The sequence below is a fragment of the Tamandua tetradactyla genome, chromosome 24 (assembly GCF_023851605.1).
Source record: "Tamandua tetradactyla isolate mTamTet1 chromosome 24, mTamTet1.pri, whole genome shotgun sequence".
NCBI lineage: Eukaryota > Metazoa > Chordata > Mammalia > Pilosa > Myrmecophagidae > Tamandua > Tamandua tetradactyla.
This window is the reverse complement of record NC_135350.1, coordinates 12,655,049-12,672,863: the sequence shown is the minus strand read 5'-3', so window position 1 is coordinate 12,672,863 and position 17,815 is coordinate 12,655,049. Positions and strand designations below refer to the sequence as shown.

Here is a 17,815-nt window from a genome sequence, read left to right as displayed (position 1 = left end):
GATGACAAAACAGAGTTCAGAAAGCATCTGGATCATTGATGGCATTATTACAATACAAAAAAAAAACTCAGAAGTTTCCAACCAGGTTTATCATATGAAATAATTAAATGTCTTTATGTTTTAAGACACAGCTGAGTTCTGTTACTTGCAGTTGAAAGTGTCTCAACCACAGTTCCTTGATTAGTGGGTGTTAGGGACTGAAACATGTCTCTCCCAGACTCATTAAGTCCTAATCCCTGGTTCCACAGGCAGGAACCCATTTGAAAATAGGACCTTTGAAGATGTTATTATTAGTTAAGTTGTAGACTCATTTGTGAATAGAATCTTCAAAGATCCTATTTAGATGAGGACAAATTGAAACAGAGTTGGTTGTGGGGCATATGACTAAAACCCTTATAAGGAAAGGAAATTCAGAAGCAGTCAGTCAGAAGCCAGAAGTCAGAGAAAGCCGCAGGAGGAGACCAAAGACATTACCATGAGACTGAGGCAGAAATACAAGCCAAGGAACCTCAAAGATTGCTAACAAAATACCACCAGAAACTCCAGGAGAAAGCATGGCCTGATTTTGGACGCTGAGCTCCAAAACTGTGAGACAATCAATTCCTGTTCTATAAGGCAGCCATTGCATGGTATTTGTTACAGCAGCAGAGGCAAACTAAGACAGTGAATATATTGTGTACAGCAAATTGAGGAGTATTACCCAAAAAAAACATAATCCATGAAAGAAAAAATCTAAAATTTATTGCATTTTTCGCATCATTGGTTAAACTTAAACCCTGTTTGGTACTATTATTTGATGAATTGTTGTGCTTGTCTAAAACTACTGGTCTTCTTTTTCCTGACTTCTAAGCAGGATAGAAATATGAAACTACGAAATAAAAAAAAAGGTTTTTTTTTACATGTCTCCTTGAGCTTTTGAAATATTTCCTCTTTAAATCCAACTGAACTCAGAAAGAAACAAGAATATTGTTTTGTCTTTTCAAGTGAAAAAACAATTAAGTTAACTACTGAAGACAACAGGCAAACCTACTGATGATCTAACCCAAGATCAATGAAAACATAATTTATAGTAATACTTTTACTATATTTCAAATATCCTAGATTTTGCATACAATTTAACAATTTAATAACAAGCTATTTAGAGCTGTTACATTGTAACTAACTGAAGAAAACTGTTAAACCTATTATAGCACCTCTGATAGATAAACTACAACCATAAAGGGCCTATATTTTTTCCACAAAGTAAAATTTAATCTTGAAGGGGGCATCTAGTTGCACCAATATTTATTCTTTACTGCACTCAGTTCTGAGAAGAGGGATAAGCATAGTTCATCAGCTTCAGAATCCCTATTTCTTGTTTCTCCAATGTTGTTGGAGAAACTGGAGCTCCTAAACACTATTTTGTGGGGAAAAGATAGTCCCCACACAGTTTAATCAGATAATGAACTCACAAATCTCTAAGCCTGCATTTTCCATTCCTTATACATGGTTTTATTCTCAAAAACGCAGTAGTCTTTCCTTTGGTTTGTTCCATGTGGTTTTCCATTGTGAGCGTATTATTTTATTTAGCTATTTCAAGTATAAAAAAACAAAAATATAAATAAATTAAAAAAAACCTCTGGTTTGTCTAAATGATCCATATGAAATAATACCCTCAATCTAAGTCCAAACAAATACCCTCAATCTAAGTCCAAACAGCAGTTATGATGAGTTAATCTCTTCTTATTATCATAGCAGAATGAAAGGAGGGATTAGATTCAACATTTGCTGGATTTAAAAGGAATTGAGCCCAATAAAGGCTTATTTTGTAAGATTACTATAATATTCATTCATATTATGTAGTATTAAAATTGAAGTGTTTTCAAAATAAATTTAAAAGTTCACCAAGTGTTTATAACATGCAAAAATGTTTTAATGTTTAAAACTATCAGAAGTTTACACTGTCAAAATTCATGCTTTAATGCTTCAAAAAGTCAGACATACAATCATATAGAACTTACTCTCTAATGGAGGGAATTATATCAACACAATAACAGAGGTTGTAATTTGAACATTTTTAAGCTTAATAAGTTTTAATTTTAATATTAGAAAGATTAAAAATTTGCTATAGAATATGAAAATAGGTATAATATGCTACATTTTGGGGGAGTTTTCAAAATTCAACAAAACTGAACTTCTGTAATAGAAAAAAGTTTTCCTTTAAAAATAAATAAATAAATACATAAAAACTCCCAAAAGGAGATAAATAAATCTTTTCCTCTGTTATTACTGAAGCCATTAATTGAGTTATTATATTTACTTGAAAAAATGCTGTCTTGTGAATAAACAATATATTACTGTTTTTATAAAATTAATCTAAAATGCCAACAAAATCTTAATTATGCAATATTTTCCTTAGAGTCCATGTATCTTTATATTTAATTTTTCACTTCTCCAGGATATTTCTAGGCTATTATTTGTTTTCTTGTATCCAAAAAAGAATGCTTATTTAACTTGTTTACAACAGTGGATTTTTTTCTAAATATGTAGAAAGGATAAAACCAAAAGATTATCATTGAATCACTCACAAAAGATAGTTTAAAAGTATACCCCATATATGAAAGTCTCCCTGGTGACGTAGGAGATGACTCCCAGGGATGAATCCGGCCCTGGCACTGTGGGATCAACAATTCCATCCTGACCAACAAAGGAAAAGTGTAACAAAGTATTAGTGGTAGAGAGAGTCCAAATAGAGTTGAGAGGCTACTCTGGAGATTGCTCTTACACAAGTTTTGGTTAGACCTTGCTACCTATCATAATCTGCCAAAACCCAACCAGGACCATTCCAGCCAACCCTAAAGAACACCTAGGGCAATATATAAGATTCCACAAGGGTTTCACGCACTAGCATAAGTTTTCAGAAACCTACAACCTCCAGAATGGGTCTCTGGACCAGATAAGTCCTGAAACCTAGAGGGCCCAGCCTCTCCAGAACATCAAATAGTCCCATATCCTTATCCCGTATTAGTGGCAGACACTTCCAAAGTGAAAAATTTAGAATTGCCATAGTCCAAACACCCCTAAAGAGAGGGATGGAAAGATCAAAAGTGATGGTGGAGTTATACAGTGAAGATAGGATTTAACAAATGAATACGAATGCTGAATCCTTAAACTGATATCTCTTTTAGTCTCCAGTTTCTTACAGCACCTGGAAGCAAAAACCTAAAATTGTGGAATTGTAACCCATGTTAACTCTGAAATTGTTCTACAACTAATTGTGGTGCTGTGCTTTGAAATGTATTACTTTTTTGTATACATGTTATTTTTCACAAAAAAAGAAGGAAAAAAGCCAATTGTGATGATAAAAAAATATTTATCCTTCTAGCCTCCTATATTCTGGAGCAGTTAGAAGGAAAAATGTGAGAAGATCATATGGTAGCCCATGACAAACTCTGGGATCTGTCCTGTAACTACTTGTTGAAGAGTGCTTCAAAAACTATTGTTTTTTATTCTTTGCTTTGTATATATGTTATACAATAAAAAAGTTAAAACAAACAAACAAAAAAAGTATGCCCCATATAATTTTAAATGATTTTTCCCTAACCCCTCTCTTGTGCCATTTTGTTTGAAAGTGGAGACGAAGGATAGGAAAAGATTAGAATAGAATACCAAGTCTTTCTAAACCCAGGCTAACTTTCTAGATCCTGGCTATCTAAGGTAAGTAGAAAAGTAACTTAATACAAACAACAACAACAAAAAAACCACCCTCCATTAACCTGAAGACAATTCTACCCTTCCTTTCTTCTCTCTAAGAGGAAGTCCAGAGGATGCAAAAATCCAAAGCAAGGCTCAAGATCCGTAAGAATGCTCCACAAGGCATTCCTGTCATAAGGCTCCCAGCCAGCTCCCTGGGACTTCTTACTCAAGCAGACATGCCAGATTTCCCTGGATCCACCATGCCTGATCTCTGCATTAGAGTGGCCCCTTCTGACCTTCATTTTAGAGAGTAACAAAATCTTTCCAGCTCCTCTAAATCAGACACAATCTCCCAGACATTCCACAGGATTGGATATATTTGTTAATAATGTATTCCAGGTACATGTGCAGCATCTGTTTCCAGGTGCCACAAGACCCCAAAGCCAATTATTCTCTTCATTTTTTTCTCTCTAGGGACAGGTTTATGTTTAATCTTTTATCCCTATGAGATTAGATGACTACTGTCCCTGGGGAACCTCTGTCCTGTGAGATACATTCCAGAATACCAAATCTAAAAGGTGTAATGCTAAAGTCAAACTGATGTCTTTTATCACTTTCCCTAATTGAAAGATCGATGACCCTTCCCTACTAAAAGTAAACAAACTGTTTAACTGGCAAAAGACAGCAATAGTATAGCTCATCTCAGTCTGAGAAAGCAGATTCGTCTGGAATGAGATTGTGCAGTTCGATGTCCTCACAGTTTTTATGGTTAACTGTATTGCTCATTTTAATGTTTATTAAAAATGTGTTTGTTAAAAACATGTTTGATACCAGATACTGCACATATACTTTTGTAAGATGAAACTTTTCTTTCGTTATAAAAACCTAAGTGCCTGATAGTTAATGCAGAAGATGAAAAAATGAAATCACATCCAAATATCACACCACCCATACCTACCCAGAAAATAATATAAAACAGATTATAAAAACTAGAGAAACAGGTTCATTATATAACTACTTTCACCATTTGGCACTTCTTTCTCCTGTTTTTCCTTTCCTGTGCCTACAACACTCTCCATCCCCCCACTTCAGGGAAGCCTTTTTGTTTCAATTAACTTCTTTCTCCTTGGAGCAGATGGCTTGAGCATCTAACAAAGGACTCACAATCCCCAACAATTAGAATGGGTTCACTAAGAATTAGTTATAACAAAGTAACATCTTTTCCTCTTAAAGATAAGATTAAATGGAGAGAATAAGTATTATTATCATTTCAACAAGGCATTGAACAGTCTCCTATAATTCATTTAAAGACAAGATCAAGATGTACTGGATCATAAAATCGTATACATTTGAAAGTGAATGAACACATATGCTACATTCCTTGATGAGCACTGATTTCAAAACTAGGAGAAAATACTGATCTGCTTATGAATCAAGTGGCAGGAAAAGCAATGGATTTTGAAGGGGGGAGGAGGAAGGTTTTGGAATTCTCATTCGAATAGGTAGAGGTAGAATAAGTACAGCTAGGGAGATCATTTTCAACCAGATTTTGAATGGTCTTTCAAATCATTCAAAAGAATTTCAATTTGTCTTATAGATAATGGGAATCCATTGTCGGTTTTCACCCACAGGAGTGACATGAACCAATCAGTGACTTAGATAATGCTGGGTGCCCAGTAAGAGAATGGAGGAAGGAAAATGAATAAAAGAGACCAAAGGCAATGGGTTGAACCCAGAGAAATGGAACTGAAAGTCAGATCATCCAGGGTTTGGTCATGATTAATGTGAGGGAGTATGACACTGATATCACAGAAGACACAGAAAGGATTTTCAGCCCAAAACTTTAAAGAGAATTTTTCCAACTCTGTTGTCTCATAGTTTTGTTTTACATGAGATTGTGAACATTTCATGATAGAAGCGTCATTAAAGGTAGCATGGCTTTCCGCAATGTATAAAGTGTTGATAGATATGGAACAAGTGATATTCATTTAAAACAATACTACTTATCGAGTAAAGTGTTTTTCTACAGTTTATTGTGTATTATACCCAGTGATGTTAATTGGTGCTCTCTGTAGCTATTCTGGAACCATTTCGTGAAATATTAGAAAATAGAGGCACTTGTGAGATCATTAACTAAAACCCCAGGTAATGTACATTTTTATACTGCTTTGCAGTTTTCAAGTGTATCGTTGTATTGATTGTCACACTTCATATCCAAATAAGGGGAAGAATGGTGCCTGAGTGACCTGACCATCCAGGCCTTGTTGGAGCCTGGTACTCATTTCTCCACTTGTAATCCTTGTATGCAAATTCCAGCTCACTTACCCATATTGTGCCTCAGTTTCCTGCTGTGCAAAATTGAGAAGATAATACATCAAAGGGTGGTTGTGAGGATATAACAGTTAACATATATAAAATAGTTTAAAAGAATGTCCATAGTCAGTAATTAAGTATGCAAAGATCTATAATTAGTACCATTACCCTAGAATGAAGAACACCTACCCTACTTTTAATATCTTACATGGGTAGGCACCGGGAATCGAACCCAGGTCCTCTGGCATGGCAGGTGAGCATTCTTGCCTGCTGAGCCACTGTGGCCCATCTCCTACTTTTAATATCTTAATTAAAAGTCTGTATTCAAAAGTAATAAAGTAAGAAGAAATTGTAGGTTTTGACATTAAGGATAACTTTTTCCTGTAAAAATATGTTTTTTACTGAGCCTTCTACTCTCTTACTGTTATGATAACCATTGCTAATCCATGCTTAATGCAGGCACAAGCTTCAATAGAAGTACCAGGCATTAAAAAAAAAATTAGGAGCAGGCAAACCTTTTCACTAGGTCATTTTTTTCATTTTTGCCTCCTAAAACAAGATCATGAAATTCTCAACTTCAAAGATTTCAATTCCATTGAATTCATTTCAAGTGGAAAAGTCAATTACCCTGGTTGAAGTGAGCCCAACAGCTTAAACCTTTTATATTTAACATCACTTTATGAATAGGAGGAGCTAAGCAATTAGGTCTAACAGACAGGAAAACTTAAAGATTTCAGCTATTATTAACTATATGGAAGATTTTTTAAGTTCAGTAAAAATAAGGTAAATCCAAGTGCTAAATGCTCAATTTTTGCAGCTTTAAAAATGCTTACCAAAATAAAATATTTAACTACCATATAATAATTGACAAAATAGTCAATTAAGACCTCTTATTTTCCAACAAACTGAAATGTTTAGTTCAACAAAGTGTTCTAATAGCAAGAAACAGAGAAGAAATTATTCCTAATCAGTTATCAGTTTTCATTTTTTAAAAAAGGCACTCTTGAAATTACTTCTGGAGGATCTCTTTTGTTGCTCGGATATGGCCTCACTCCAAGTCCAACTCTGAAAGTGAAATTATTGCCCTGCCTCCTATGTGGGACATGACATCCAGGGGTGAAAGTCCCCTTGGCAGTGTGGGAGATGACTCCCAGGAATGAGTCCAGCCCTGGAACTGTGGGATCAACAATTCTATCCCGACCAAAGGGGAAAAAGAAATGTAACTAATAAAGTATCAGTGGCAGAGAGGGTTCAAATAGAGTCAAGAGGCTACACTGAAGGTTGCTCTTATGCAAGCTTAGGTTAGACATTGCTACCTATCATTACTTGCCAAACTCCAACCAAGACCATTGCAGCCAATCCTAAAGAACACCTAGGGCCACATATAAGATTCTACAAAGGTTCCATGCACTAGGGTAACTTCAGAAAACTACAACATTCAAATGGATCCCTGGATCGGTTAAGTCCTGAAACCTAAAGGGCCCATCCTCTCCAGAATATCAGCTAGTTCTATCTCCCTACCCCATATTAGTGACAGCCCCTTCCAACATGAAAGAGTTAGAATGGCCATGGCCCAAATACCCCTAAACAGTGGTATAGAAAGATCAAAGGTGGTAGTGGAGCTATATAGAGAAGGTAGGGTTTAACAAACAAATATGAAAATGATTGCTGAATCACTAAATTGATATTTCTTTTAGTCTCCAATATCTTGGAGCAGCTAGAAGTAAAAACCTAAAATTGTGAACTGTAACTGGTAACAAACTCTGAAATCTGTTCTATAACTAATGGTTGTGCCATGCTTTGACATTTATTGTTTTGTATATGTCATTCTTCACAAAAAAGTAAAAAAAAGTCGATTGTGATGATAAAAAAATATTTATTCCTTTTAGCATGCAATATTCTGGAACAGCTAAAGGAAAAATCTGATGGTATGGTAGCCCATGACAAACTCTGGGATGTGTCCTGTAACTACTTGTTGAAGAGTGCTTTAAAAACTATTGCACTATTGCTTTTTTCTTTCTTTGCTTTGTACACATGTTATATCATAGAACAAAAAAAGTTAAAAAAAAAAAAAAGGCACTGCACATTCTGTTCTGATCAAGATAGTGGAGTAAGATGCTTCAGGGCTCCATCCTTTCACAGAAGCTACGCACAACTAGTCAAGAACTGGCAGAGCTCCAGAAAACAAGTTAAAGGACTTCAGTGACAGGGCAAGAAAAATCAAGAAAAAGGCCACTTAAAAAGCAATAGGATTTCATGGGGCACTAGTTGGCCCCTCCCCCACCCCAATTGGCTCTGTATGGAGCCAGCCACACTCCCAGTGTGGATCTCTGGTTCTAGTACCAGAGGGTGCAAGGACAGTAGCCCTCGTGCACATACTGGGAGCTTGTATGTCTGGTGCAATTTCTCTGGTGATGGTCTCAAGGGACCCATTGTCCCAAAATTTGCCCAGCACATAAAAGGCAGCTCACAGAGCTCTTCTACAGGATGATGCAGTTAAGTAGCTGAGTAATCAATTGCCTGCTGGGACAAGACATTGATGGCTGTAGGACATACAGTTTCATGTCAGGTACAGTGAGGAAACTTATTCCCAGGTAAGAAGGGACATTTATATCATATGAATGGGGTGCTGCAACCTGAGGTTTGGGACTCTGTCCCTCAGAGGAAGAGAAAAAAAACAAAAAGCAGAGCTTTAAGCCTGTGTGACCAGAGCACAGGTCAGAAAGAAAACTGCCACTCCAGAGGGGGAAAGAATGGTAAAGCCACTTATAAGTAGACTTTCTGAAACTTCTTTGAATGCCCTATGAATCAATATCCTGTATGCTTCAGAAAACCTTGAAATGTTACTGTTACCTAAGAAAATAGTTAACTTTGCTAACAACATGTGCATGTACTCTCTTGGCTCTATACCTTCTTTGTCTACACCCACTATAAAATCCTGCCTCTCCCTCTGATCAACATGGAGCACTGACTTCCACTTTCTATAGACACCATTGGGAAGAAACTTCTCCTGTTAGTAGATCTCTAATTAAATCTCATGGGCAACTCTTTGCATAGAGTGTTCTTTGGTCTTGGGGCTGTGCTAAGTTGGACTATGGGAAATCCTAGGGCAACAGATGCATCTTCAAGACAAGTACCATGAGAAAGGTTCAAGAAGGCCCCTACAATTTAGTCTAGAGCTCCTCTCTAAACTAATTTCATGGATAATCCCTGAAAGAGACAGCATGCACAAGTCAATCTCCCCAAAAAAATAGTACAATAGTTTTCTTTTTCACCTTTTTGTCGTTATTGTTAGCTATCGGCAGTCAAGAAAAACTATCAAACACTAGCTGAAAAAAACGGTGCTTCAGTGTCAAAGTCCAACAATAACACGTTAAAAAATCAGAATGTTCAGGTTTCAACAACAGATTACAAAACATATAAAGAGCCACGTGCTAGCTCAGGCCAAGGAGAAATTAAAGCATTCAGAGACTAGCAATGAGGATGACCAGATTTGGCACATGCCAAGTCTTAAACTTAAAAAAAAATGCCCTAAATACGCCAAAAGAGCTAAAAGAAAACCTGGACAAAGAACTAAAGGAACCCAGAAAAAAAAATGACAAACACAAAGAGAAGATCAACAGAAAGATGGAAATTAAGATTGGGACCCAACCAGAACTGTAGACCATAGTAACAGAAAAGGAGAATTTCCTCAATGGGTGCAACAACAGACTGAGGCTGTCAGATAAATCAGTGAACTTGAAGAAAACACTATTGAAATCAATTAGCCTGAGAAGCTGAAAGAAGAAAGAATTAAGAAAAGTTAGTAGAACTGGAGGAACCTGTGGGACACCATAAGTATACTAGTATATACAGAGTGGGAGCCCCAGAAGGAGAAGAGAGGATGCGGTAGAGAGAATATTGAGAGAAACAACTGCTGAAAACTTTTCAAACTTAACCAAAGACATAAACATACACATCCAAGATGCTCTCAATAAACTCTGAGCAGGATAAACCCAAAGAGACCTACACTGCAGCATTTATAAAAAACTGTCAAATGTGAAAAATAGAGAATTCTGAGAGCCATGGAGAGAAGTAACATGTCACGTACAAGGGAGTATCAATAAGATTAAGTGCCAATTACTCATCAGAAGCCATGGAGGCAAGAAAGCGGTGTGAAACTTTAAAATGCCAAAAGTAGAAAATTGACATCCAAGAATTCTATATCTGGCAAAACTGATTAAGATATTCCAGATAAACAAAAGCTGAGGGGAGTCACCACTAGGCTTGGCTATTCAGGAGATGCTAAAGAGAGTCTTATAAGTTGAAAGCAAAGGACCAAGGGGAACATGGAGAGTTTAGAGATAGAATCCTCCCCTGTCATGCTGGAGACCCAGGTTCAATTTATGGCCCTTACACTCCAAAACATGTTAACAAACAAACAAATAAACTTAAAAAAGAAAGGACAATAGATCAAAGCCAATAAAGAAATGAACCTCTTCAGGGAGAGCAATGACAAGGGTAAATATGAATGCCGGTTCTATTACATTTTGGTTTTTAACTCCACTTTTACTTCCTATGGGATCTAAAAGGCAAACACAAAGAATAAGATAACACATCCATAGTTTTGAACCACAATGCATAAAACATGTAATTTGTTACAAGAACTATATAAAGCTGAAGGGGTGGAAGAGTACAGGAACATAATTTGTGTAGCTAGCAAGCATTATAGATTAAGAATGTTAAATTCAAGCCCCACAGTAACTACAAAGAAAACACAGGAGAATATGCAAGCTCACAGAGATAAAAATTAGAATACAGATTGCTAGGGTTGGGGTGGGGGAGAATGGGGGAATTGATGCGTGGTGGGTATAGGCTTTCTGTTTGGGGCAATGGGAAAGTTTTGGTGTAGAAGGTGCTGAGGGTCCCACATATTGTGAATTTGATTAATCCCACACTGAATGGCATGCTTAGAAGAGGTTGAGATGGGAAAGCATACATTATATATAATAAGTTCTCACAATTAAAAAGTAAAGAGCAACTAAACAGACAATGGCCACTAAATGCAATACCTGATCCTGGATGGGATCTAACAAGGGAGGCAGGAAGCCCATGGGGCCATTGTTGGGACATATGAAAAGTTGGAGTGTGGACTGTGAGCTTTAAGTCAGTGTCAGATATTTTGAGCTTGATAGCTGCCCTTGACTGTAGTAACATGGGTGCATGTCCTTGTTCTTAGGAAATGTACAAAGCAGTGATATGGGTTTGAAAAGCATGATGTGAACAACCCATACCCATGTGTTTGGAGGGTGGATTGATAGATAAATGGATGGATGAATGGATGGATGCATGGATGGATGCATGGTATGATATAGCAAATGTGGCAAGGTACTAAAATTGGTGATTCTAGGCAACTGAGCAGAGGGTAGGGGTGTGTTGGAGTTCTCTGTATGGAGTTTATATTATTTTTGTAAATGTCCTGTGGGTTGGAAAAAATTTTTAAATAAAAGGCTTAAAAAAGTACTCCTTTTATATGTATATGTAGGTGTGTGCAAGATTGTATGGTGCAAAAAAAATACACATACATATATATACACAACACACACACACATATATATAAACCCACATACATACATATATATATATCATGCATTCTCGTTAATCTTTTCATGGTCTTCAAAGAATGATTTTGTATACTATCCATTAAGTTAAGAGTTAAAGAGTTGATTCAAACCCTGATTAAATATCAAGCCAGAATTGATGAAAATATTCTAAGAAATGAGCACGGTGATGAATACACAACTATGTGATGATATTGTGAGCCGCTGATTATGCACCTAGTATGGAATGTTCACTTGTTACAAATGTTCATGTTTGTATGTCAGTAAAAGTTAAAAAAAAAAAAAGTAAGAGAACTAGCATAATTGTACAATGAAAATTTAAAAATATATGTATCGAGCCAAATATTCAGCCACCAAACTCAAAGGATCATTTGGAAAAAAAACTAACTCCAAGGATAGTTATCAAAAGAGTTTAGGGTTGCGTTAAAATTTCTGAAATTCATGTTTTAAGAAAACACAATAGCAATTATTTCACTTAAAATATGTGATCATAAAATTGATTTAAAATACTAGGAATACCCCTCTCCAAAATACATTATATCAATATTACACTCCTTGTCTTATGGTAATTAGGAACTTTTCTAAAAAAGCTTTAGAAAACTAAGGTATATACCTAAAGAAAATGGAATAAAAGTATTAGAAAACTATGAGTGATTATCCAGTATAAATGCTTCCAGCTAACATGCATATTTATCTCAGCAAAGATGAATGTAAATCTTTTTCACATGCACCTTTTTTTTAAGCAGTCAGGCTTAAAGTTAAATTTCAAAAAGTTTATAGTGAGTAACTAAATGAAGTTCTAAATGAAGGTACTTGTAATTCCAGTATACATTGAATAAAACTAAAATCATGAATGCTGGATATACTAATGAATCGTAAGTGTGAACTTAGACATTTTACATGGTCCCCTGCTTTGGGATGATTTTGTATAGAAGCACAGTCAACTTAAATTATAAATCATGTTTTTTTTTTATCTCGGGCAATAATTTATAAAACAGGATTAATCCATCTATAAAACTGGAGTTTAAATATAATTAGATGCTATTTTTAAAGGTCGCTGAAATCTGAGTAACTATGCAAATTTGTATCTATCCATACACACATGCCATAATCATATTGATAAGGAAATGAAGCTATGAGCCTTAAAATTTCAGGTAAGCCAGGTTACATTTCCATTCAGATTTCCTAGTACTATCAACAGAACTAATATCTGTGGTACAGATAACTTCTCTAGTAAACTTCCTTAGGTAATGCCTATGTTCTCCTAACAAAGATAAATGGAAAGAAAGAGAATGGGAGCGAACTGATTTGAAGCCAGAGACAAGTAAAAGTAGAGAAATGAGACAAATTTTGTAGACTGATTTCTGGTTCTTTATAAATAAAAGACAGCTCAGCTCACCTGTGTCCATACACGAAAAATTAAGCAGATCGAGACAATTTTTTTGATAACTTATCTCAGAAAACACTAGATCACAAATATCCAGATCAGTGAAGCAAGACTAAATTCTAACTCTAAATTGCCTGAATAGTGCCACACTCCATTTCACTTTGTTGGTGAGAGACTGATTAGACGGTCATTTCGTACCCTCCTAAGTATTTCTGCATCTCCCTCATGGTTACTCCACTGTCTAAATTGAAGGATTCTTCTTCTTTAAAGGAAGTAGGCAAAGCAACTCTTGGAACTCAGGTGAGCTGACTTTCCAATTAAAGTCCAATGTGACCATGATACCTTCGGGCTCATCATTATCTAACACCAAAAGCAACAAACAGCCTTCTCTAGCCCATAAAATTCAACTTGCAATTTAAAAGGCATTATATAAAAACTTTACTATTATCTACCATTTATAACTTGTGTATATAGATAGATAACAATCATTTAAAATGACATAGAGCTGGCTTTCACCCTTAGGAATCCTTAACATCCACGGATTTCATGAATATATGTCATTTTTTAATGTTGCATGAAAGTTCTCATCAAAGTTCCCACATATTTCTTTATTTTCTAGGATTACAACACAGATTACATTTTTCTTCGCTATACATATTCTCAGTATTTTCATTCTCAATCTTGAGTATATTAGATATATTATATCAGTGCTTTCTAAACTTTATTAACGACATGTTATATTCTCACACATAGGACTTTCAATCCTGAGGTTAAAGTGAGCTGTGATTTCTCCAAAATAAGTGGCAAACAACATGGGTACATGGTGGACCCAGCTTTTCCTATGCAGCTGGTCAAGTTCATATTTGTTGTAATATTATTCATTTAATGAAATTCTGTGGACTTTTCTATTCCAAGACCATTGACTGCACTATTTTCTAGGCACCTTTCTTACAAATGCATACAGCAGGTCACAAAGGGATCAATGCAGAGCAATTGTCACTACAGGAAAAATAATACCCTGCCTGCCTGCATTTTAAAAGTTTAATCAACATTATAATCCTTTTTTATATTGTTTTTATGTTCTTTAATATTGAAAGGATATACTGTGTTACTTTCTAAACCTCATAACAACATATAAACATGCAATTCTTTTTAAATGGTTTCTTTACACTTTTTCTTAGTAAAAAATACCCACATCATCTTACAGTATACAAGAGAAAACATAAAACAAACAAACAAAAATCCTCATATCCATCAAAGAGGAGAAATTCAGAAAAATATGCAAAGCATTGAAAGACTGGATGTGTGGAGGATGTGGGGGGGGGGTGGCAGGCGGTTCTGGACAAGCCCTTTGATGACATCACCTCACATACATAATATTACAGCAGTCAGCACAGTCCTCCTGCTTTCCTATTGGTGAACACGGTGTCAGCCGACATCAGAAGATAATCATCATTGGTTAGACAATTACAACTGGAGCAACTAGCATCCACTGCTGTTAGCACAAACCTGACAAGCTGCTGAAAGAGAAAACAGAGTCCTGCTTTCCTTCTCACTTGATGAATTTTATGTCGCCTTACCCATCACTAGGCAATTTTGCTCCCTTGCTAACAACTTACAAAAATGCCTCTATTTTCAATGTCGCAAAATCATAAGGACTTCTCAGTGTAAAATTGAAATTCAAAAATGCTATTTACAGCTAAAAGCATGCATTTTCTACTATCTCAAGGAATTAGATCTCATTTATCAGCTATTACCCAGGATATTTTTAGTTTGACATGTCATTTCAAGATGAGGTTCAGGATTATTCTCCATGGGAATATACTTACTACTTTACATTTCATTTCAATGCTATTCTAATTTGCAAATGAAATTATTTGCCAGACAAATAAAAAGAGCTATAGTATTTATTTCATGCCAAGGCCAATAGTAATATAAGGTTAATCATTCACTAAAACAGCAATAAACTTGAGAAACTTACCTCATTCAAACCTTCTGGTATTATACAGAGGCCACTCCAAAAAAGGGATTCCATTTGATTCACATGGGCTAGGGAAATGAATATGGCTTACAGGGTATGTTTAATAAGCTGTCCTTATTTTAGGTCCTCATAAATGATGCTAGTCAGCACAAACAACAAAGTGGTAACTTGCCACTTCTGGCCTTCCTCACAATTCCCCAAAAGTCATTGCAGTTCATTATGAAGTTTTGTTTGAGGTTATGTCTTAAGAGATTTTTAAGGTTAAATGCAACTAATTTAAGAGGCAAGAATAAAAGCGTCACAACATTGTTTTTTTTTTTCCTAGAATCTATTTCAAACCATTTCCTTTTAATTTAATTTGTCATTGGAAGAGGTAACATCCTGTGGTTTCCTAAAGGCTATGGAGCGCCCTTGTGCTAACAAGGGGAATGAAAAGAAAACCTTCATTTCCTTATACATTTGGTTCAAGACTTTTTGGCTATTGGGTTTTTGTTTTGCTTTGTTTTTCCTTTAGAAGGAGAAATAAAGTTGGGCTCCAGAACACTGGGAGAAATGTACCCAAATTTGGGCTAAAAGAAGAAAACAAGACAATTAAGGTCAGGAACAGCTGCAAGGGAAGGGGTGACAATCAGCAGTGTTCTTTGCAATATGCAAGCCAGGAAGAAGAGAATAAAAATCAACATAGAGGGCAGAAGCTGGGGAAGGGGAAAAATCCCTGGGCTGTGGCAGTATTCAAATAAATAGGGAAGCCTGGTATGTTAAGCCTCAGATATTAACAGTTAGTACTGGCAACAGAATGGGCACCAATCACTTTTAACTCACTGAACAGACATTTTCCCAAGCGCCTGCCATGTGCTTCTCTCTGCTAGCTGTGCCGAGTCAAGAGCAGAATGATGCAGGAACTGCGTCCTGAAGAGCTGACAGTCTGACAGAACACGCAGACATCTATATAAATAAAAGCCAGGAAAAGATGTAGCCTGAAGCTATAGAGTAAAAGCTAGGAGGAAAACAGTGGCCACAGCTCTACAGGAAAAGATAAGTTGGCGCATTTTTGCCATTTTCAATCCTAAGAGGGCCAGGCCCTGGCTGACTGAGTATTTGCATGAATGGAAGGAAGACAGCAGCGCGGGAAATGGGACCTGCCGGAGGCACAGGAAGTGGCCTCCGAGAAAATGCAACAAGTAAATACAAAGGAGAACCGACCACGGCGGTGCAAGGGAGGTCGGGCAGACAGTGACTGGGGGTCAGCCAGCCGAATGAGAAAGCAGACTCCGGAAAGGCAGGTTCAACCAGGATGCATGTGGGGTCCCCGCAGATGTTAGATAATGCAGAACACATAGGCTAATTGGGGAAGGAAGAGTTGTGCGGCGGAATTAATGTGGCAAACCCCGCTAGAGAAGACCTCCGGCTCGGTCTGGTAGGCTGCGGGGCTCCTGGAGCCGGCAGGCTTTGGCCACCCCCCACTCCCCACTTTCAGCACCATCCCTCCCAGGAGAGGGATGTGCCTCCGGAGTAAAACCCGAGAAGGCAGGGCCCGAAACGCTCAGCTTTCTCGGGAGAGCCAGGGCCCATCACGGTTTAAATTCCTACGAGATAAGGCCTCGTGGGTTACAACCACCTTCGGCACCACCCTCGGAGGTCTCGGCCTCCGCGAGTCACCGCCCGGCTCGCGGGAGTGGACCCAGCCTCCCGCCGGGTGTGTCTGCCTCACTTCCTGGTCCTCCCGGAGCAGTCTGCGTCCACCTCTTTGCCTCCGGCTCTGGCCGGACACAGCAGTCGGTCCTCCTCTCCCCTCCGCGTCCCCCAGACACGCCGCAGCCAGTGTGAACGCGCGGTGGCCCCAACACCCGCCCCCAAGCAGGCCCAGCCCTGGCCGGCGCGCGCGGCGCAGGGGACCGGCTCGGCCCAGCTGCCTCTGCAAACAACCAACAGAACCCGGGCCGGTGGGCGGGAGGCGGAGGGTGGCTGCGCGCACACCAGCCGTGCGGGAGGAGGCTAGAGCGGTGGCCGAGCCTCCCGGGGATTCTCGCGGGCTTCCGGGGACCCCAGGAGAGGAAGTTGAGCAGCTACCAGCTAGTTGCCCCTCCACCCCACCCCCACCCCCATCCCGCCCAAAGCACCCACCGGCCCCAGCCCTCCGGCGCGCCAGCGTCTCGAGTTTCCCATTGAGGAGGGCGCGCGAGCACGCGGCAGGCAGAATCTCCCGGGGCCCGGGAACGCTCTCGGCGGGTCCCTCCCATCCAGTCCTCGGGAGGCTGCCGGCCAGTGCCCTATTCTGGAGCGTGCTGGGCTCGATCTTTATTGGACTCCAGATCCGGGGTATGGAGGAATATCCCTGCCACACTTCTGTCTACAGGAAAAAGGAGCACACAACTTCCCTTTTAAATATTGCAAGGTGACACTGGATCTACTTCCACACAGGGATTTTCTAAAGGTAAACAGGACCTTTCCCCGATTAGAACTTTTTCTAGGAAAGAACCCCCACGGACTCTGCCGACGGAGGGATCTTTATCTGTGCTTCAACTCCAACCAGCAGGTTCCCAATGAATTTAAAGTGAATGTTCAAAGGCGTTTCCGTGGGACAGAAACTTAATAATGGAGTGGCTCCATTCGCTTGGGTTCATTCATTTTTATTAGTTTTCATTGTCCCCTCCTCTCCTTGGTCTCTTTATGAAACCGGAAAGGGATACGCGTGGGGAAAAGGGTCCTGGAGAGGCGGAATCGAGCTGAGAAGCGGCAGAAAGAGGAGGGCAGTGAAGTAGGAGCGCTACAAGGAGAAAGGAAGGACACGAGGGATGGTGGAGAGGGAGAGGACCAGAGCCGCGGGCGGCGGGCGGGAGAGGGTTAAGGAAGTAGGAA

The 17,815-nt window shown here is 38.4% G+C and overlaps 1 protein-coding gene across 4 annotated transcripts in view; it reads right to left on the bottom strand.

Annotated features, from left to right (window-relative positions):
* Positions 1 to 17,815, bottom strand: part of ELOVL6 (ELOVL fatty acid elongase 6) — a 161,497-nt gene that overhangs the window by 142,495 nt on the left and 1,187 nt on the right. The window contains exon 1 of one of the 4 annotated variants that reach the window (XM_077142548.1): positions 14,957 to 16,762. The exons of the other annotated variants lie outside the window; for them this stretch is intronic. Within the exon in view, the coding sequence (XP_076998663.1) occupies positions 14,957 to 14,961 (5 nt within the window). The 5' untranslated portion in view covers positions 14,962 to 16,762. Of the gene's footprint in view, positions 1 to 14,956; positions 16,763 to 17,815 lie in introns of those variants that run through there. 4 annotated transcript variants of the gene reach the window in all.